This window comes from Cercospora beticola, chromosome 2 (assembly GCF_033473495.1).
Source record: "Cercospora beticola chromosome 2, complete sequence".
In the NCBI taxonomy this organism is placed as follows: domain Eukaryota; kingdom Fungi; phylum Ascomycota; class Dothideomycetes; order Mycosphaerellales; family Mycosphaerellaceae; genus Cercospora; species Cercospora beticola.
The window spans coordinates 863,047-885,000 of record NC_088936.1 but is presented as its reverse complement, the minus strand read 5'-3'; the positions used below and the strand labels follow the sequence as shown (position 1 = coordinate 885,000).

The window sequence follows — 21,954 nt, the reverse complement described above, 5'->3', positions numbered from 1 at the left end:
TTCCTGCGCTAGGCTGAACTGCGGAAGAATGTTCTGTTCTAAGAACTACGCCGTTACTGCGCGGAGCCCCTTCTCCGTCGATAGCATTTCGATATAATCTTGCGTCCCCGCCTCCCGCGTCATCTTGTCGCGATCCCGTTCGAAGCGGGGACAGAATAGCACAATATGTTTCGCCGTCTGCCGCGCGAACCCGCACGGGCACGCCGGGGACTCGTAGCCGGGTAGCCTTCGGCGGTGGAGGTAGTTATTCAGCCCGATGTATTCTGTCCGTAGAAGCGTTGCGATCGTATTCCCTGCCTTGTCCAGCCGTGCTCGGATTTTGTCCAGGCGGGGGTAAAAATCTGCACGTGTTGCCGTGGCGGTCTGCCGCCGAGTGGCGTCGTGTGCGGTCTGTGCTCCGTGCTGGTACGTCCGCTATCGGTCGCTCTAGGCCTTACGCGCGGCCACTCTAGGAGTAATAGTCTTATCGAGTCGGTCGTCCTTTCTAGTCTCCTGCAGTTGTTGCATGCGCCGTGCGTAGCCGTCGCCTCTTACCCTGTATTGGGCTCGAGCTTGCAAAGCTACGTGCCGGCGTGCTCTGTCAATAATTCCGTGGGCGGGCATCGTCGCCGCCTTCTCCGTATACTCCCGTGTTGTCTTTTCTAGGAAGAGGTTAAGCGGCTCCGTTCCCGTCTTATGCTCTAGCTCGGCCGTCGCTATGGACCGGTACGCTCCCGAGATCGCGCGGAGGCACCGGTTCTGGACTACCTGAAGTGGGTAGACGCCCTTGTTCTGCCCAATTCTCTGGTCTATTTGATTATACTAGATCGGGCTTCTATACGACATCGCCGGCCGTACGACTGCGAGGTAAATTTGTCGCGCCTTCGAGAATGCGGCGCCCTATATGCTGTGTGCGAGCCGCGTGACCGCTGCCATCTGTGCTGTCGCTCGTTCGGTGGTCTTCCGGATGTGTGGACCCCACTTTAGCTTGGGGTCTAGATGGACTCCTAGGATCCGGATCGTGGGCTATACTTCGTACTAGGATCCCGCAACGCGAAGCGGAGCCTGCATGTTAAATAGTCTCGGCTTTCGAGTCAGGTGCATTAGCTGGTATTTCTCCGGCGCGAACGTCGCACCGTGCTTTCGGGCCCATTTAGCGCACGTCTCGTGTGCTCGCTCGAGTTTTCGACAATTCTCTTCGGTCGAGCGGCTGAAGGTGAGGATGTTCGTATTATCCACGAACCCTACTGCGCTAGTGTCTCGATTATTAAGCTCGGGTAGGAGTGTTGACGCAAAGAACAAGAAGAGAATCGGCGAGAGGGTCGAGCCCTGCGGAATTCCGGTAGCAATTGCCCGTGTCGTGCTCTAGAAGTCGCCGAGGGTGAGGTATATCGTGCGGTCGCGCAGGAACGAGGGGACGTATTGTCCGATCTAGGCGGGGATTCCCGTAATTCGGAGGTTGTGGACCAGTCTGTCGTGGGACACGTGGTCGAATGCCCCCGATATATCGAGGCTAGGCAGTGTCGCCACCAATTTGTAGTCGGCTGCCCAGATGGTCTGCACCTGTTCTACGAGCAGCTCGAGGGCAGTTATGGTGCATCGTTTCTGCCGTGCCCCTATCTGGGTGTCCGGGAGGAGGTGGTGCGCCTCAGTGAGCGTCGTGATCCGCCTCGCGACAATGGTTTCTAGCACCTTCCCAAGTGTGTTTAGCAGCGCAATAGGCCGGTATGCTTTAGGCGTATCGTATGTCGGCTTTCCTGGCTTTCGCAGGACGACGGTATTCGTATGTCGAAAAGGTGTCGGGTGGTATGCTCGCTTCAGGCATTCCTGGAATAGTGCTGCAAGTGGCCGGGCTAAGATGCCTCTGCACTCGCGCAGGAACCGGTTCGGGATGCCGTCTAGTCCCGGGGCTTTGTCCGGCGGAAGACGTTTTAGCACTGCCGCGACGTCCCCCGGGGTCACCTCCTGCGGTATGTCGAGCTCGGGGGGGTATGTGTGGTGGGCGATGTCGTTGAGGTCCGCTGGTATCGGAGGCGGGAAGAAATGGTCTGCTAGTGCATTTGCTTTTGCCTCGTTTGTAGTGTGTTGGCCGTTGCGATCGGTAATCGTCGGGAAGTGAGGAAGTGGCGGAGGTGTGTACGCCGACGTCCGAGCCTACTTCGCGAGCCTCCATATCGTCCGAGGCTCCTTGGTAAGTTTCTCTACTGCTTCGCGCTATAGGATAGTCGTGTCCTCCTTAATCTGCTTTTTCTTCGCGTTTCTCGCTCTCTAGTATTCCACGTAGTCGTCCTCGTTCCTGCTTGCGCTCTATTGACGTCTTGCTCTCCTCGCGGCAGCCACTTTGTCCGTGCACTCCTATGTCCACCCGGTCTTGATCTACCGGCGCGGTCGGTTAATAGGCACCGTCGCTTGAATGGTTTCGGTAATTGTCTTCTGGAGTAGGGTGACTTTCTGGTCGATATCGCCGTTTGTATCTGACGGTCGAGGGTACGTGGACGCTTGGGTGAGTCGATGCATGAGGTCGTGTCGGACGGTGGTCTAGTCTGTTCTCTTCCATGCTCGTTGCGCTCTGGGTTCTCGTCTTGCAATCGGAGCTGCGAGGATGGAGGTGATGATCGGGATGTAGTCGGAGTCGGAGTTGACCTCCTCGTGCGGTTGGCACTGTAGAAGCCTCTGAGCGATCCACTCCGTGGCGAATGCAAGGTCCAGCGTGCTCTCGCTCTGTCGACTCTGCCACGTTACGGTTCCGGGCGGAAGGGTGAGCTGGAGTTGTGCCTGTTCTGTAATGTCGATGAGCGCGTCGGCGAGGGCGTGCTGGACCAGCACGGTGCTTCCTCCCCAGAACGGGTGGTGGAGGTTGAAATCCCCCACCAGGAGATGCTCTCCTGGCTCCGCTAGTGCTGCCGGGAGCAGGTCGAGGACCCCTCGGGCTTGGCTGGTCGTCGACCGCGGAGGCTCGTTATAGCAATTGTGAATGTGGAGCTTCCGGTCCTCCAGTTCGATACTGAGCGTGATGAGGTCCGGGCTGCGCTCCGTGATTTTCCATCGTTGCGCGTCGAGGTGCTTGCTCACGTAGAAGCATGCGCGAGTCTTGGCGTTCGAGGGGTAGGCGAGTTCGTAATTCGCCGGGCGTATCGTCGTGTGCATCCGTGGGTTTCTCCACGGTTCTTGAATCGCGACTATGTGGTGGTAGTCCGGTCGGAGCACCGCGTTCAGCGCTCGCATGACCTGGTCCTTGCTTTTGTGCACGTTGTACTGTATAATGTTGATCGTTTCCTCGGCTCTATGCATCGATCTCGATCGGCTCCGTTTGAGACTGTGCGGGTGTTGTGGTCGACGGTCGCCGGTTCTGGCTGGCGGCGCCCGAACCATGTGCTGCTAGAGGGCGTCCCGGTGGGCGTCCCGGCCCGTTGTACTTTCGCTTTCGATTCTCGACTGTTTGCCAGTCGCCGTCGGTCCGGCTCGGAACCGCCTCCTGGTCCAATGTCCGATGAAACCGGGGTCCCGTCTGTCGAAGTTGCTGCGCGCGTGCTTTCGCCTGGCTCCGGACGGGGCAGTCTTTGGACCACGCGGGGTGTAGTCTCTTGCAGTTGGTGCATTGGGGTCGGTCCTGGTTCGTACACTGCTCCGTGCGGTGTGATCCCGCGCAGTGTCCGCAGGCCTCGATCTGGCGGCAGCTCTGCGCGATGTGTCCGTATCGGTGGCACTTGAAGCACTGTGTGATCTAGTGTTCCGAGCTGTAATATTCGGCCAGGTGGAGAGAGTAACCGATCACGAGGCCCTTGTGGATAATCCGATCTGCGCTCTATGCTGTGGGTAATGCGAGCAGGAGGGATGAATGTGTCTAGCCTGCAGGGTATGTCCGACGAATCCATTTGGCCTTCGCAATCTTGACCCCAGGGTGCAGGGTCTGGTTCTGGTCTTCGATTGCGCGGAGCGCGTCCGGGCTCTCGGTCTCGATCGCCGCACGGGGGACGTGGTGGACCATAATCTGATAATATTTCTCTATTTTCCTCCCAGACTTCCCTAGGCTCTTTTCCCATTCGGGCGCCTGAAGGATCGCATGTCTCGCGTTTTCTCCCGTCAGGTACAGTCGGACATCTCCGCTCGGAAGTTTTCGAGCTGCGATGACTTCTCTGCAGGCGGGATGGGTCTGTTGCACTTTCTGCACAATCGCTTCGGCGGGCAGCTTATGCACCTCCTCTCTGTCTTTGATATCTCCCAGCCGGATGGTGATCTCCGCGGTCCGTGTCTGGCATGGCCGGCGATGAATGGCTAGCGGAGGCTCGGTGCTTCCCGCTGCCGCCGTTTGCGCCCATGTTGGGCGGGCAGGAGGAGACTGAGGGGGTGTCGGCAGGTCCTAGATTGCGTGTTTTACTGCGCGAACCTCATTCAGGACCTGTCGGAGGTCCGGCGGTTGGTGGGTTTGCTGTCGGAGGATCGTGAATGCAGATTTTGCTTCGGACAGGACTTCGCGAAGGAGGAGAGGGGGAAGCGCGTTCAGACTGTCTGATGTGGCCAGGGCCGCGTAGATTTTGTCAATGTTAGAAATCGCTGTCGTGTACTTGTCTGTATTAGCGGTAGATTGCGGGTTTGGATCGTCGCCGGGTAGCGGGTGCGGTGCGGGAAGAGGCTGGCTCCCGCTCCCCGTCGCAGTTCCGCGCGCCGCGGCGGCGAACTTCAATTTCAATCTTGGTCGTCGTTGCGATGATGGATTAACCACCTCGATGGTATCTCCCTCTGTGTCTGACATGTTCCGCGTCGATGGTTGGTTGGTTTTTTTGGTTTGGTTTGGTTGATTCCTACATCGGTTGCAGCCGCAATCACTGCGGCTATGCCCGGCAGCAAGGGCTCGGCTGCCGGCCGACGCCATCCCAAGCTGGGATAGCGCCACGTCGCCTGTTCTCACTTCAGAAGTAACCACAGACCAGCCGACCCTTCACCCTCACTCTGCTCCTCAACCACCGTCTGTCTCTGCCTGGCAAGCTCCTCCAGGCGGTGGTTGGTTTTTCTGCTTGCTACTCTATTCTAGGCTCTTCGAGGCAGTGCCTCCTGTGTCGCCGTCCGCATACCTACTGTCTCCGCCCAGCGCTCGACGTCGTCTATTCCTCCCCGATCCCATCCTGCCCCAGGATCTGCGTCTGTTCCATGAATTGGATGGCCCTTGTGGCTAGCTTGTTGTTACTCAGAACCGCACTGGTGTTGCAGCATATACAGATCATGATCGGAATTCATGATCCCCGTGATTGGCCCGGGCCAATGTGGAGGAGAGTGCAGCGTCGCAAGGCTGCAATACCAGCAGGAAGTACTTGCCAGCGAGGAACACAAAGTGTGCGGATGCGGTGCGGGGCAGAAAGTGGATCTACACGCGATCTGGTATCCTCGCCGCGCGATAAGACGTGAGGAAAGTCGTGAAAGTCAATGTAGCAACTCCTCAGCGAAGCAGCACTGACAGAGATACTCTCGAATGATGATGAGTCCCCATATCAACATTCGGATTGGATGCGCTGATGGAACTGTTCCCGTGGTTCCTTTCGATGCTGTGTATCAAAGGACTTGCTAAACGAGGCCCAAGTGCCGATGAGGATGTCAAAAAGAGTCCTTTTGACAACTTTGATCGCGAGCGTTTCGTGGTAGCCGCATAGGCTACACAACGAGCATCTGAGCGAGGCACTCCGTAGTGTAATTTGGCGACCACTACACGCCCGCTGTACAGGATCTTTCCCGTCGTTTTGCTCAGGCCGTGTGTTTCTCGTACACCATCAAAATTGGGGCAAGGCAGTCCCCCCGGACTACGCTCAGCATTTTCGACATCCTGATAAAGCCAAGGATACAAGGAATCATGACCACCTAGAGTGAAGCTTCATCTATAGCCCCTGTATCAGCGTTGTGCTCCTTTCATTGGACGCAGAGACCACTGTTGTAAAGGGACGAGCGGGTATGATTGAACGTTGGTGGTTGCCACGAATATGGAAGTTTTTGGTCGACACACGCACGCTCTCTCTGCTAGCCTCGGCAGTGGGCACAGCGAGTTGCTCGAATCCTTGTGGTGACCCCTGACGCTGACGCCCTGTGCAGAGTCCACGCTACGGGAAACCATGAGGCGCGCGTTGTTGTCTTCCTCTTCGCTTTTCATCGTCGCCAAACCACAGCAAATGAATAATAGTGTCAGCTTCAGCTTTGAATATCCATCATCATACACTAACAGTCTATGGTCCGGATTCCTTCGCTCAATATAGCTCTCCCGATCTCGGGCGGTGAGAAATTCACTCTCAGCGCTACCCAGAAGAATGAACGCAATATCCCGCCAGGCTTCGGCGGGTGCGCCCTGGATCATTATTTTCGCGATCTCGATCGGCATGGTTAGGCTTCTAGTGAGGTCGATGCAACTGCGGACCTCGAGCAGGTATCTCTACAGACTCTATTACGCAGAGGCACGCCCTTCCCAGCAAGCTTCTGGCTCCCTCATGGTCTTTTGTACTCGATTAACCAGCATCTATCTTGCGAAGGAGGGCTGCTTCAAATTTCACTCCTCTCAGCACCGAGTCTCAACTGTTCGGGGCCATTCAGCGTGAACGTGGGAACGGCCCCTTTCCTTACGAATTGAAAGAAGTCTGCAGTGCGACATGAGTCACACCTCCCCACGATGGGGATTTGTGCCGTTGCGCAGACAGTCTTAGAGATTTGCACCGTATTTTTTCTCCTACCTACCTAACATAGAGACCTTCGCTATCGTGCACGAAGCTTCGAATTCATAGCGAAGTCTATCGACTGATCCACCTAGCGCTCGAACGGGTTTCAGCTTGTGTTGAGAGCCTCTCCATTCTAGCTACGGAAGCAATAGAGCTTCACCGTAAGATCGAAGCCTGTGATTGCGCCGAGCGTCGATAGTCTGCCGCGCAGCCGATCATCTGTCGCAGGCGCGATGGGGAGACACCCGAAGTCTCTGGATGCCAGTTTCAAACTTTCTTAGCCTCACTCTCTTCCCTTTCCCGCTTCATCCACCACGGTCTTCCGCTGTGCGAGGCGACGTCGTCTTCCAGATTTCCACAGGCGCGATTCCGAACGATATGATTCTGTCTACCAGCAAGCCATAGAAGTTTGTTTTCAGGAACGAGCGCAGTGTCCACTGTTATTCGCGCCATTGTATTATCTGGTCGTAGTGTCAGATTGCATACTATCTGTTGCGGGAGCAGTAGCCCAGACTACAACTCCATACACGGTGTTCTCCAGTCTCCGAAAAAGTAGTACACCGGTCTGAGAGTCCTTGATCGGCAACTCTAGCTGGTTGAGACCTGCAGGCACCCGCAGACAGAAAAGCTCCTCTGGTCCTGTAAGGCCGGGCGCTGCGAACGCTTCGTCGGCAAACACTAGGCTTAGGAGGAGTATCTAGGGGTAGAGAAGAAGACAAGGTTCGCTCGGGACATCTGGAATACCAAACGTGTTCCTAGGATGAGTGTTAGCGATCCGGATTACATCCTTGAACACCGATTATGGTGTGGCGGCACTACGCACGTGTCTTTCAGACCTAGGTAACCTTTGGTATACTTAAACGTTAGCTCGATCAGAAGCCGTAGCTACTCGCTTCCCATAGGATCTCGAAGAAGCCTAAGCTTGAGGTGTTCGTGCCGGAGTCCTAGGAGCGCACCTGGCCGGTTGCCGGTAATGCCTGCAAGCTGAAGAATCAAAGCGAGTTGCAATTACCCCTAATGGTCCCAGTTCGCCCTTGTGCATCTATATCGCAGCAGTGGGTCCGATTGCAGCCGGCCGCAAGAGCGTGCATGCTATAGACTCCGAGGCTGCGAGCACGCAACTGAAAGCAAGCGCAACGAGTCGTATCCAGGACGATTAGCAGTAAGCTATGCAGAGTAGGAAGTTCAATGCCGCAGGAAAGAGTGCTAAACGAATAGGACTCCCTAGCATCGCCCTTCCTTTCAAAGATGTTAGCGCAAGCAAAATGCAATGCATTGAATTTGGGGCTCCATATTTAGTGTTTCGATTTTGCAGCACGATAACAACCGACTGCTACGCTTGCAGTGTGCCGGTCGACTAGAGAGCGACCCTGGAGAGTTAATACTTATTCGGCCAGTCTTATATTGCTTAAGGAAGGCTGCTTGTCTTCTTTTCTCTAAGTCCCGAGGCTAATGTTCTAGATCACAATAGCATTGGCTAACGGATAGCCTCATCGCCTGCACAAAATAATATAAGGGGTCTGCAACTTCTTCGAGACCGGCAAGAAGTGTTAGTATGGCGACAGGTGCAGATTCAAGCACAAGTTGAGCTCCTATAACAGCGCCATTCCTGGTTAAAAAGGCCACAATCGCCCGTCGTCTGCTGTCTCTTCTAGCGCTAAAGACTATCTCCCCAATCGCTTAACTCGGAATAACGACGAGAACGCCCATTTTTTCAACCAGTGGTTGTACTGTCTTCCGGAAGAGAAGAGAAAGAGCCGACTACTAGGAGACGATGGGCTCGGAAAATTCGTCGGACTGACGCTCAGGCTCCCTGAAGCAACCTCTCCTTTTTCCTTGGAGGAAAGGCAGCATCGGACAACGAGAAGTAGAAACCGGCAGTAGACGCAATCCTGGCGACGATCCAGTTTGCTATAGCTACAGGCCGTCTCGAGAGCTCATCAAACCAATATGCCCCTAGCCAGGTGACGGCCATCCAAGACACATAGAGGACACAACGCCACCAACCTTACACCTACTATTACTAACTGCTTTCCCCCAACGCACCCTCGTACTATTAACAAGACACGCTTCACTCGCTGAAGATAGGACAGTAAACACTTGGAGGAGCGACTTCAAGAGAGCTTGTGCAACACTAACTTAGTGCGAGTTTGCGGCAACATAGGACAGAAGGACTAGGAGGACTGACGTAGGACAAACCAAATAGGCTGTTTGGAGTTCAGCAAAATTTCCGGAAGCAATGTGATGACGTAATATCCGTAGTGTGCCCTGTAGGTGCTTAGCGCCGGGCGGAATAAACTCCATCCATCCATCCATCCTAGTCTCGGCAGCCGCGGTGTCTGGAATCCAACCTGGCAGCAACCGAACATACGGCGTACAAGGGGAAGCTCATCCCCAACGGTCAAATGCCGTCCAAAGCAGACTAACCAATTAGAGAGGCACTAGAGCGCACGACTTGGGGTCCGCAGTTCTTCCAGTCGTTTCACATCGGGGTCGACTCGATTAGTTATGTTCAGCTTCACTACGAACCGAACTCTATTGCACAGGGCACGTGGAGTTGAAGCTTAACAATGCCTTTTCATAAGGTTGAATCTAATAAACTCTTCGTGCCGTGCACCCACTAAGCACATTTACATGCAGTGCTATACCCGATATCGTTAAGCGACATATATCGCTGCTGCTAGGTAGAAGGTACGAACACCGCGACCACACCGGGAGCTTTCTTGTCATATTCTCTAGATTCTCTAAGCGCCATGGGGAAGACCAAGAAATACCATGGTATTCGATGGAACAGATAGTTGTGGCTCGTGCGTTTGGTGAATAATTATAATGCGGTTGGGGCGAGCTTCGCCCTAGGCTGAACCAGGTTCGTAGCAAGCGCCATTGCTTCCCTTAAGAGCTCGGCCCAGCATTTACCAATTGAGTACGCACGTGAATACCAGTCGAGCAGACAGATCTATAGCATCTTGCGGTCAAGGTATCGAATTAGAACAATGTTCGACTTGCGCGAATTTTATCTCTAAGTTACTACTCCGGAAATGTTACCGTAGACATTGGATGGGGTCTGGATGAACCGAGTACACTAGACAATAGCAAAAAACATAAAAAGATGGATATCTCTCTACCGAACTTTTCTTATCGAGAGCAGGCACTGCAACTATCTTCAACGTGAACCACCCTAGCGTTCCAGAAACCTCGGTCAAGATGCGTTTCTCTACCTTTCTGACCACCCTCGCAATGCCTCTTTCAAGGGCATTGCCTTCAAATGAGGTCTTCGCCGCTCACAGCTTTGCCAGCATCCAGGCTGCATCTACTATTCAAGACATCTCCGCAGGACAAGATGCTTCTTATGCTGAGCATTCCATCGAAACCACCGACGCTAAAAGAAAGAGGCCAAATTATTCAGGAGCGAATGATTACTCCAAGTGGGGTATTGATAGTGCTTCTCGCGATAGAGCAGGCCACGAGACTCAGCTCAAGAAGCCTGTCCTCGGATCTCACGATTTTCGTGGCCGAGCACAGAGAGATATTAGCCACGTGCAAGGAGAACAAGATGTTCGTCAACAAGCACTCGTCAAAGGAAGAAATGATGCAAAGCAAGGTAACTATGATCATCAAGGCGTAAAATGTGTTCCGACACTTCAGCGCCATAGTGAGAATCTTCAGCAAAAAATCAATCAAGGTGAGAGTGGTACTAGCGAGTCATGAACCCGAACAGCAGCTAAGAAGCGATGATCTAGGTATTCAGAACCATGAGCAGCTATTTTCATCTGCTTTGTCCGAAGTCAAGCACGATTCGGAATGCTTGCCATATATTGAAGAATATCATCGACAGCTTCAAATTCTTTTTGTTCACCGTATGATCATCAAACCCATTATGCTTTGACGTCGGACTATGCACTAAGACCTTCCCAGATAATGTCGCATTAGGTGATCTCCGCTCCACGGGCTTGACTACTAGGAAATTATGTGGCTGCATGAGTTGTGGCTGCTCTAGATTCTTTTTTAGTATGTTATTCCCCAGCAAATTTCTGAGCCTAGTGCTAACAGAGCAACGTGCAGAATGTGTTCCCATGATTATAGGCGCAGGCGCGACGTGCACTAAGGCGATGTCACAGTTCTTCCTTAATATCTTCGACGACTTCGCCTGCGTTGGGCTTCTAATTGCCATATTTGGGTCCAATAACGATTGCCATGTGTGCCTACGTGTTAGAGAGGACTGTCACCAGGATCACTAGTTAGAGCTCCGAACATGGGCTAAGAGATCTGGATGTGGCGGCGGAGGTAGAGACAGAAAGTATATGGTCCTAAATGATGCAGCATTAATGCTAGCTCACAACATTAGAAGGACTAGATTGGTTCCTATTTCGGCGTTCTAGTTTTAAAGCAGCTCGCTTTTAGCAGTTTCAATCGCTCTTGCTCTTAGGTTCCTTGTTGTTATTGTGAAAAATGTTATTAAACTGCGCTTTAAATATAAAAAACATGTTAGATATAGAAGGAGATACTATCGAGGTATAGATAGATAGATAGAGTTTATTCCGCCCGGCGCTAAGCACCTAAAGGGCATACTACGGATATTACGTTATTATATTACTTCCCGAAGACTTCCTAAACTCCTAATAGCCTATTTAGTTTGTCCTATCTTAGTCTATCGTCCCGATCCTTCTATCCTATATTACTATAAACTCGTAATAAGTTAGTATTATATAAGTTCTCTTAAAGTTGCTCCTTTAAGTATTTACTATCCTATTTTTAGCGAGTAAAGCGTATCTTACTATAAGTATAAGAGTACGTTATAGGAAAACGGTTAGTAGTAGTAGGTATAGAGTTACTAGCGTTATATGCTTTATATGTCTTAGTTAACTATTCTCTAGCTAGAGGAAGGTTAATATAGTAAGCTCTCGAGGCGGCCTATAGCTATTACGAACTAGACGGTCGCTAAGACTACTTCTATTATAGGTTTCTACTTCTCGTTATCTAATACTACCTTTCCTCCGAGAAAGAAGGAGAGGTTACCTCTTATAGTATCTATATATTATAGTATCTATAGTCGGAGATTATCCTATAGATAGTACCGGAATAAGAAATACTCGACGGTTTTACTTACTTATATATATATATACTAGTCTAATTCTATAGCTCCTATCCGGTAGAGGTAGCTATTTAGTCGTAATATTCCGGTCCGGAGCTATACTAATACGCTCGCTTATTTGCTTCCGAGGCGATCGTATAGTATTCGTATATATAGCCTAGGTATCGTAGTATCGATTCGTCGTATATACCTTCCTATACCTTCGATCGGTTGCCGTCGTTTCCTTATTTCTACTTTTAAGAGGCTAATAGTAGTCGATCTAGCTGCTAGCCGGGTCGACTATAGTATTCGACTCGGCTCTATTATAGCTTTCGCTACCTCTTTTGCTTTCTAGCTAAGCTTAAACTCGAGAGTAGGACACTATACTAACCGGATAGTATTGCGGCTCTATAAGGCTCCTATGCTCTTATAGATCTACTATATAGTCTCCTATCCTAACTAGTATCTAGGACTATATACGGCCTATAGTACTGCTCGGTTATCTAAGAAGAGATATATATTCTACGAGACTATAGATAGGAGTATTTATATAAGACCTTCTACTAACGCTATTAAGGCCGCTATATATAGGTTATGCTCTATCCTTACTAATACTATAGTCGAGACGATAGTAGATAGAGGCTCTCCCTGCTCGGTGTTTTATATTACGACTCCTGCTCCGATAATATTATTCCTCGCCGAGGAGCTTATTATAATATAGATACCTGCGCTCTATTTAGTAGCGTTTACCGCTTCCTCTATTATTTCCTTCGTATCTACTACTAGTCGCTAGTGCTATAGTACTACTATATATAGCGCGATGCTTTCTATACCTCTTATCGATACCTTATAGGTAGTTAATATCTATTATAGTAGGGAGCGGAACCTCCGGGTCGGTATAACTCTAAGTTTCGATAGCGGATTAGTCGTAGGTAGCGAGAGGATATCGACCTATATACTCGCGGCTTTAGCTACGTATCGTTACTAGACTATACGTATACTTGCCTCTACTTCGGCTACTTCTCTTACTACTATATAGAAGTAGCCTATAACTACCTATACTCCAATTCTTTATACTCGATTTACTATAGCCGCAAGTCGCTCTTTATACTTATATATCTATACCGGCGATACGTAGTCGACTACTAGCGCTACTACTATCTCGAATAGCCTGCGGGCAGTAGATAGTAATAGCCCTCGTAGTCGTTTTAGTACTATTATAGCAGTAAGACCTATAGTAGCCGCTCGTGCGATATACTATTAGAATCGAAGTTCCGAGTCTATAACTACTCCTAGGATCTTTATACTATTTACCGGCTCTACCTCTTATCCCTTAACTAGAACTAGTTAGGCACTACTTCGGTATAGTATTTGTATAAAGTAGATAAATACTATCTTATCGCCTTTAAAGGTAGCTCCGCTTCTTTATTCCTACTCTATCGCTTAGTCGACAACCGCCTAGATCCTGCCTTAGTTTGCCTCTATAGAGGGGCCTATAACCTACGCTATATAGTCGTCGACAAATACTATAGTACTGCCGTTGCTATCGATCTTACGCTAGACGAGGTCTATATTAAAGAAGAGGAATAGGACTAGTAATAGTAGTAACCCCTATAGCAATCCTACTTGCTATAGCGCTTGTCGCTCCGATATATAGCTATTAACTACAATTATAGCCGACCGGTCCGAGTAGAAGGAATCGATCTATTTAACTAGTATTACGGAGATGCTCTTTACTTAGAGTCGCTATAGTAGTCTTTCCTTATATACTCTATTATATATACCTTTTACGTCGAAGCTAATTAGGCTAAGCACCTTCCTATTACGCTATGCCTTATAGATATGTTCCTATAATAGGAGGATCGCCTATACTACCGATCGTCTCTTCCGAGCTCCGAAGTAGTTTATTAGTAGGAGGCCTATAGTTTCGACTACATATAATATTCTTTTAGCTACTACCGCTTTAAGCGCTTTGCTAAGTATAGCGAGTAACGAGATAGGTCGCTATACCTTCGTAGCTATATAGTCGCTCTTATTAGGTTTCTTTAGTAGGATAATTTTAGCTATCTTCTATTAGGCCGGTAGTATTCCCTCTCGTAGCGACGTTCGAAAGAGTATTAGAACTCTCTTCTTTACGGCCGGCTATACCCGTTTCTATACTACCGCTAGCAGCCTATCCTCTCCTACTACTTTCTACGACTACGCTACGAATACGCTCCGTTTAACTTCGTCTATAGTAAGTAGAGGTATATAGACTAGCCTCCTCTGCTTTCGCTACTCTTCGTTCTTAATTATAAAGGGAAGGGGTAGAAAGAATATTAATAGTAACTCGGTCGCCTGCTCTCCTTTACTACTTATAATCGACCTATCTCTTTTCGTAAAAGGCGGGATCTAGGACGAGTCTAGACTAATATCGGCCTTTAGATACTTCGACGCCTACTAGATATTATTAGTATTATCTAAGAACTCTTCCTAGTGCCTCCTCTACTACTAACGGACGGTATTATAATATTCCTTAGAAGCGATCTATATCTATTTCTCGAGTTGTTCGCTATAGCTTCCTACTCTATAATAGCTCCTTACTCTATTCCTCTAGTAGGTATAGATCTAACGAAGCTTAGTAAGGTCGTATATCTACTACCTTTTCGTATATAGCGATAGTTTTACGATAGAGGTAAGTACGTAAACTACTATAAGTACCGCACTTATAAGTTAGTCGGCCTACGTCTATATATCTACTTATATATACCCGTATACGTTTACGGCTAATAGCTAGAGTATACTAGTAATCCTCGTATAGATCTCCTTCTAGGATATATTCTTAAATAGTAGTCGTAGCTAGACTATATACTCCGGCGTATCGATATTAAGAGTAGTCTCGATTATATAGTAGTCCGACCTATACTTAGTCCTATAAATCCTATACTAGATAAGTGCGGCGGCTAGTTCCTCGGAGGCTAGTACTAGATCGATAGTACTTTCGTACCTACTATTCTACTACGTCTTAGTACCTCTCGGAAGGAGACTATATAAGGTATAGTCGTTTATAAAGTCTACGAGTCCGTCGGCCTCTCCTTGCCTAGTAGGTAAGATATCGTTACTACTCTATAGCTAGTTATATTAGTTAAAGTCGCTAGTAAGAAGTATATCTATTCTTTCCCTTATTACCCGTCTCCTTATAGTATCTACGCTTTACTATAGTAGCTATATCGTCTCTACGAGTACTTCCGGGTTAGCTAGTACTACGTAGACCGATACGATAAACACCGATCGATCGGATAGATATAATAGCGCTATAGTAATATCGGGAGAGAGTACCGGGACTAGTTCGCTCTCTATTCCCTTCCGGATCTAGAGTATACTCCTAATTATCTATCTGCCTTCGCGCGTCTCTATAGATATTATCTTAGTCTAATATAAGTAACTTAGCAGTAGCGTAGATACCTTACTATCTCTTATAAACGAGTAAGGCTCTAATAGCGCGACAATTCCGAAGTCCTAGAGGCCTATATTATTTATAACGCTATATTATACTACTCGTCGTTTCTCGACATTTAGTAAGAGAACCTTTAGAAAGCTAGGTATTAGCGATAGGAGGAGGATATAGTATCCGATAGTTCCTACTATACGATTCGTATAGTCTACTATATAGGATATATTTCGGAACTAAGCCTTCGATATTATATTCGGTATAGTAGTAGCCTTCTTATATATACTTAGCGTACCTCTAAGGTTTGTTATATATATATACGATATAGCCTATCTCCTAGTACCTATAGTACTATATTAGTCGTCGGCGTAGTTTATAAACCCGAGTATATACCGATTCTCCTACTACGTAGAAGTACTATTCTTATAATAGGCGTGCTACGTCGTTACCTCGAGTTAGGTAGACTATTATCGACCTATATACCTTTATACTATCCTTTCGGCTAATCTATATAATCTTAGCGATTTTAGTCTCGTTCTCTTTCTCTAGTATCTTAATTACTCCCGGTCGGAGGTCCCCCGTCTCGGTAATTACGGCCGTGCGGTTAGTATTATCGACCTTAATTAGGTAGAGCTAGTCCCGGAGCACGCGGCTTCCCGGTATTGCGGCCGCGGTCTTTAATATCGCCTCTTTAACCTATACTAACTCGCCCTTACTTCTATACGCTACGCGGATCCGGTCGGCGTTACGTAGGTCCTTAGTAACTACTATATAGCGCTACCGTTCTTATCCTTCGATTCCTCGCATCTCTCTCTCTATATACTCCCGAACTACGCCGGGGTAGGTCCTCGCTTTCTCGGCCTCGTCGGCTCTCGAGATGTCGATCGTATAGTAGAGGGAGTTTATAAAAGCTAATAGGGTTGTGCTTATCGTAAGACTGCGGATGTTGCTAGGTTAACTGTCTAGGGGTGTGCGTGCTACTTCCGTATACGAGCGACTTCTATTAGTAGGTACGCCTACGTTAGCTAGTTGTTCCTAAATGCTCGCTACTACTTGCTGCTAAATACTTACTGCTACTTGCTCTTGTATTATAGTTGTAATTTGTTCGATTGTTAGTACCTTCGCGACTATTTCCTCTAGTTGTTTCAATTTCTCTTCCGCATATTCCGCTCGCCTTTCTGCCTGTTTAACTCGCTCTTCCGCCTGCTTGGCTCGTTCTTCTGCTTGCTTCATCTGGGCTAGCATTTGCCTTTGTGGTGTATTGTCACCAGTCGTAGCCGTTAGTTGTTGTATACTTGGCCTAGACTCTTCTCCTATATCTACCCTCTTTTCTCCCATTGCCCTAGACTTTGTTGCATTCAAGGTGTGCGTGCCTCGATGCAGGCTCCGGTAGTTGATGGTGCCGTGCGATGCTACCCGTTTTGGGCGCACGGTAACATACTCTTCGTCTGCCGGAGGTTCCGCTATCCTCCTCTTTCTCCTTCGTCTGCTGTCCTCCTAGCTGTCTCTGCCTCGTATCTAGTGTGTTCGTTCGTCCGTCCCGTCAGTCTAATCGAAAGGCCGCAAGGTCGCTCTCCTCGTATCTGGCGGTGTTGTGAATTCTCTTGCAATACCTGCTACGCGAGCGGGGCGTCCCGTGCGGTCCGCTGGCTTATGGTGGATGTGGCAGGATGAGCTGGGCGCTTAGAAGAAGCCTTCACCAAATCGACGGAAGCGCGCGCACGGTAGTAGCTTACAGCGCCAACATGTGGGCGGTAAACTCCACATTTTTAAATGGAGGCTGATCTGGCCTCAGCGGTGGCAACGTTTCCCTTCGTTCAATACCGTCCCCCGCAGCGTCACCAGCTTTGCCTTCCGCTTATCTATTCTTGTCCCGAGATGAGTGATCCTCTGTCCGCAGCGACGGCAGTCATCGGCTTGGTTCCTATCAGTTTTCAGGCCGCCAGAGCTCTGCGCGACACCATTCAAAGCTTTAAAAACCACCCCAGGCAGCTCCGCGGCCTCTTCGATGAGCTCGAGGACCTGATCAACGTTCTTGGAGAATTGAAGAGCATTGTGCATGCTGTGGGCGAACCAAGCTTCGTACTGCTCGAGGCCCCCCTTCGGCGTTGCGATGCTGCTTGCAAAGAGTTCACCAAAGCGTTACAGGACTGCGATCGTTCGGACCAAGGGGAATTCAAGTCCACCTTCACGGGTTGGCTCAAGATACGATGGCGGGGAAGCGACATCAACGAGTTCAAAGATACCCTGGCCGGCTATAAGTCCACCATCGCCATCGCTATCGCCGGCGCCAATTTGTAAGTTCACACTTCTTCTATGGTCCTCCAGCTAAAATCGTGGGAAGGCGAACGACGAGAGTGAGTCTGGAAGTCCTTCAGAAGTACCAGACCATGATTGAAGACACGAAAGCGGATCTCCATGAGCACCTGAGCAACATTGATGACAAGTTGCGGGATGGATTTCCAGAGGACAACGACTCAACGAACGTTGTCGAAGAGTGGGACATGGAAGCCGAGAGGGATTGCACGGTTCGGTGCCTCGAGATCTGTGCACAGGTGACTCGCTTTATCGAGGATAGACATCGATGTTTGGATGCATGTTCCTCTGATTCCGACACCACACCTGGCCATACTCATGCCGAGGGCAGAGCATCGCAACAGGCCACAGACGCGACACTGCGAGGTTGCAGCGTCCGAATCAGATCCCAGCATTCGCGTCTCTCCGCCCGGCTGAAGGATCTCAACACGAGACTGAACAGTACTTCCGGAGATGATGTAACGTCGACGGCTCGGGACCAGATGATGCAAGAAGCGGAAACGATTCACCAGTGCTTGGAGATTTGTGAGCAAGAAGCCCTGGCGGCAAATCGGGCGCGTGTGAATGTCGTCGAAGATGTCGCCAGCGCCGAGGATTCGAATGCGGTGATTGTATCGACGATTGGTGACCTCATTGCTGCGCATAGAGTGACTTCTGGAGCTCGATCGAATATGACGATTGGTCAGATGTCGGATGAAACGGTGAAACACCTTTCGACTGTGCATGCTACACGACTGACAGAACTCTCTAAGTCGCCGGCTGAACCGCGAACAGCTCGCAGCACGCCACCTTCTGCTGGTCGCACTCTGGGGGATAGCAACATCAGAACTTTGCAAAACATGTGAGAGGGAGCGGGCGGCACTGGTCCTCTATCTAGACCCTCTCATGAGTCACACCAAATGAATCCATTGTGAAAGCGAGAGGCTGTTCGAGGGCGCGTGGATGCGAGATGTTGCAGAAGTTGTCAAGCGGTTCATGATAGACCACCGAGAAGCCCGTCGGTGACTGTATTGCGGCTGTAGTGTCTGGGCTCAAGCTTCCAGACCATATCGCTGTCGAGCCGGTCAGGTCGTCGGTGTTGCTGTCGCGGCTGTGAGCGGGCGTGTAATGTAGTGTTCTACGACTGAACTCCAAGAAGTGTACTGATTGATTGATTGATTGATTGATTGATTCGTTCCTACACGGTTGCAGCCTGCGGTATCAATGCTGGCTATGCCCGGATGCAGAGGGTTGGCAGACAGCCGACGCAACGCTGACCGAGCCAACGCGCCCCACTTCGCCGTACTGATAGCACGACCAGCTGCTCCCTCGCCTCTGCTTGTGGTCTGTCTCGACAACTGACTGTATATATTTCCGTGATGAGTGTGCCTCTCTCTGTGTCTCCTCTTGTTGCTACTTGTATCAGCCATGTGAAAATCCTATTCTGTTCCATTTGTTGTGGCTCTGGCGGTGCCCTTGCACCATGTCTGCGACCATTTACATACAGTCTCCCCCTAATGCTCGGCTTCGTCTGCTTGTTCTGACCCAAACAATTTCCCTCTATGGGCATGGGTGTGTGCATTGAGTGTGATTTGTGTAAAATTGTTGCCTCCGACCAGGTTCCTATGTGGCCGTATTCCCTTCCTCTTGCGTCGTATGTTTTGGCGCGCACGCAGCGCTGTAAGTCATCGTCCAGCTCTACAGGTGAAATTTGCCGTTCGTACGAGGCGTCGAATTACTGAGCATGAGCGCTCCATCGCGGGTCTCCTTAGACTTTTCCGGGTTTGTTGAAGGCTGGGCGGTCCTTCTCCACGGGTTTTGGGGGCGACAGTGGGCGGGGCTGTCTGTGGACTATGTGTGTTTTTGGCGTCGACCGTAGCCTGCCGGATGTCTAGTGTTCTGGTTCGCGAAGTAGATGATACCGTTCTCTTCGAGGGCTCGTCGACGCGGGACCTCGCAGACTTTGTGAGGGGTTGGTGATAGACTGGCCGAAAGCCTATCGGTGATTGTGTGTTGCTGCTATAGTATTGTTGAGTGTTTGTGCTTAGTCGGCCCATTCGTGTTGCTGGCGAGTTGTTCACGGCGCTGCTGCTGTCGCTGACTCCATCGTACGCGTTCTGTCCGTTTCGTGCTCTTCTTGTTTGGTGACCTTTCGTCTCCCACGACCGCGACGGCAGCTCTGCAGGCATATATGCGCGGAGGGATAGGAATATGAAAGTGTGTAGGGTGTGTGGATGGGAACACTCGAAAGACGGAATGGTGTTTCGCGATGCGCCGCACTGCGAATGATCCAACAGGCACCAATCACGTGATGTTTCATGCGCACTCAGTGCAAAGCGGGCGGCTAATCACTGGATGGCGTGAGAAACACGAACATAGCGAGAATCTCACTTTTCGGAATTCAGTCGTAACACCGTGCAAAATATCCATCCAAGAAGGCACTGCAACACTACGCGGTCAGACGCGTTGCCTACTGCGCCTGCTGCGATGGCGGAGCTATAGCCGGAGGGGGTGATGTGGCCTACAGAATACAGAGAGCATGCCCTCAAACTCATAAAGTACCTAGTGTATATCCGCGGCTGTATCGACCGCACTGGGAGTCAGACCGTGCTATTAGAAGTCGCGAAGATAATAATCCAAGGCGCGACGTCGTTCGTCGCAAAAGTATAGAACATCCTAGACATAACCGCTATTCACGGCGCGCTGCGCGAGATGCGGGGAGACGCGAAAGCAATAAAAGAAGAGACGTCGTAGAGACTAGAAGCACTAAAGAAAGAGCTACGAGGTACTAATATACAGATCGAGAGGGTACCCGCGGTCGGAGAGGAGACGAAGGGAGCCGCGAAAGAGGTAATAGAAGTAGGTAAGGTAGGAGTTACAATTATAAGGGACGTTAAAAACACTAACCTACAGAACAACAAGAGTGCGCTAATAAGCTATATAGCAGCAGTAGCGAGTAGTATACTAGCTAGTAGTATGCACATTCCCTATAACATATAGACTATATCTACCTAGAGCTAGCGTGAAATTATTGTAAATATTAGAAACCCTATAACTATTGAACGCTTGCGTGCAATGAACCTGCGACACCTTAAGTCTTACGTTAACCGCGCCCTTAAACAGAGCACGAACGAACAGATAGCAGAGATTAAAATTATGTCCGCTAATCGGCTTAAGAGCGGAAACCTTATCGTTAGGACGGCAAGCGTTAGCGAGATATAGACACTATAACAATATAGCGCGGAATAGGCACGTCGTATTAGGGAGGGAGCCTCGGTCCGCGTCCCGATATACGGCGTTATTGTCTATAGCATCCGTACGTACTCTATCGATATAGACAAATTTATAGAAAATCGAGATAAGATTCTACACGAGAACCGGCCGTTTATCCCTCGAGCGGGAATTAAATACATAGGATAGCTTACGCGAAGCGGCGCGAAGAAGTCGATAATCTCTATTATTATCGACTTCGCGCGACCTAAAGATACTAACAAAATTATTAGCGAGGGCCTTGTATAGCACGGCGAGCTTTGCTAGTGCGAGAGGTACGATCGACAGTGTCGGGTTAAGCAGTGCTTCAACTATTAGAAATACGGCTATATAAGAATCTAGTGCAAGACAATAATAAAATGTAGCTACTATACTTAGGAGCACTAATCCCGGGACTGTCCTTCGAAGAGAGAGCGCGACGGACCTAGGAAGTGCGCGGCGTACTATAGAGAGCACGAGGCATAGAGCCAATAGTGCCCGACACGATAAGAAGAGATAGCCCGCGCCAAGGCAGCCCATGCTACAAGAGCGCTATTCTACCCAGTCTCGGCAACCGCGATATCTAGAACTCCACCTAGCAGCAACGGGACAATACTACGCTAGAAACGTTCGGCACGAGGCCTCGGCCTGCGAGGAGAGGATAGACCGTAGGCAGAGCTCGGGTCCACAGGATCTGGACAGAAACGAGCCAATACTAGCAGCGGCCCCGGCTCGTTAGACAAGGAGAACGAACCTCCGAGTGGATCTAGCAGTCAGAGGCCGCAGCGGACGTACTATCCCACTAGGAAAGCGCTAGAGTCTCTGCACGTGAACGGGATGGGACGCAACAGTAGCCAGCAAATAGACATCGATGTAGAGAGCGACTTATGAGGAGGAACCCCACATTCAGCATATCACAGTACAACGGAGTCGCGCTGCGCTTTCGGATGTTGAGCCGGTTCCAATTTGCATGTACTCTATGCCAAACGCGCCTCTGACGTTATGGTGAGGCTGTTGTTCGTCCAAACCAGCGCCATTGTTTCCAATTGGCCCTTCTTCGTTATCTCGAGAGGAGGGCATGATGGTCTGGTCTGTGGCAGTGGGATTGTTGTCAGCAGCAAATCTTTATGCACCACAGAAGAAAGCAGATAGTGTGAATCGGGTATCTGCCTGAAGGCGGCAACGGCTCCACAGAAGCTCGCGTATTTGCAAGCCTTCATTATTCGCCCTCGCGCATC

General features: G+C 49.9%; 1 protein-coding gene across 1 annotated transcript; it reads left to right on the top strand.

The window, feature by feature from the left end:
* Positions 1–16,945: 16,945 nt before the first annotated feature.
* Positions 16,946–18,333, top strand: RHO25_002422 (uncharacterized protein; the record flags this gene model as incomplete). The annotated part of the gene is made up of 2 exons (XM_023605005.2): positions 16,946–17,469; positions 17,517–18,333. The coding sequence occupies 2 exons, from the start codon at positions 16,946–16,948 to the stop codon at positions 18,331–18,333; spliced, it is 1,341 nt and encodes a 446-aa protein (XP_023448543.1).
* Positions 18,334–21,954: the final 3,621 nt, after the last annotated feature.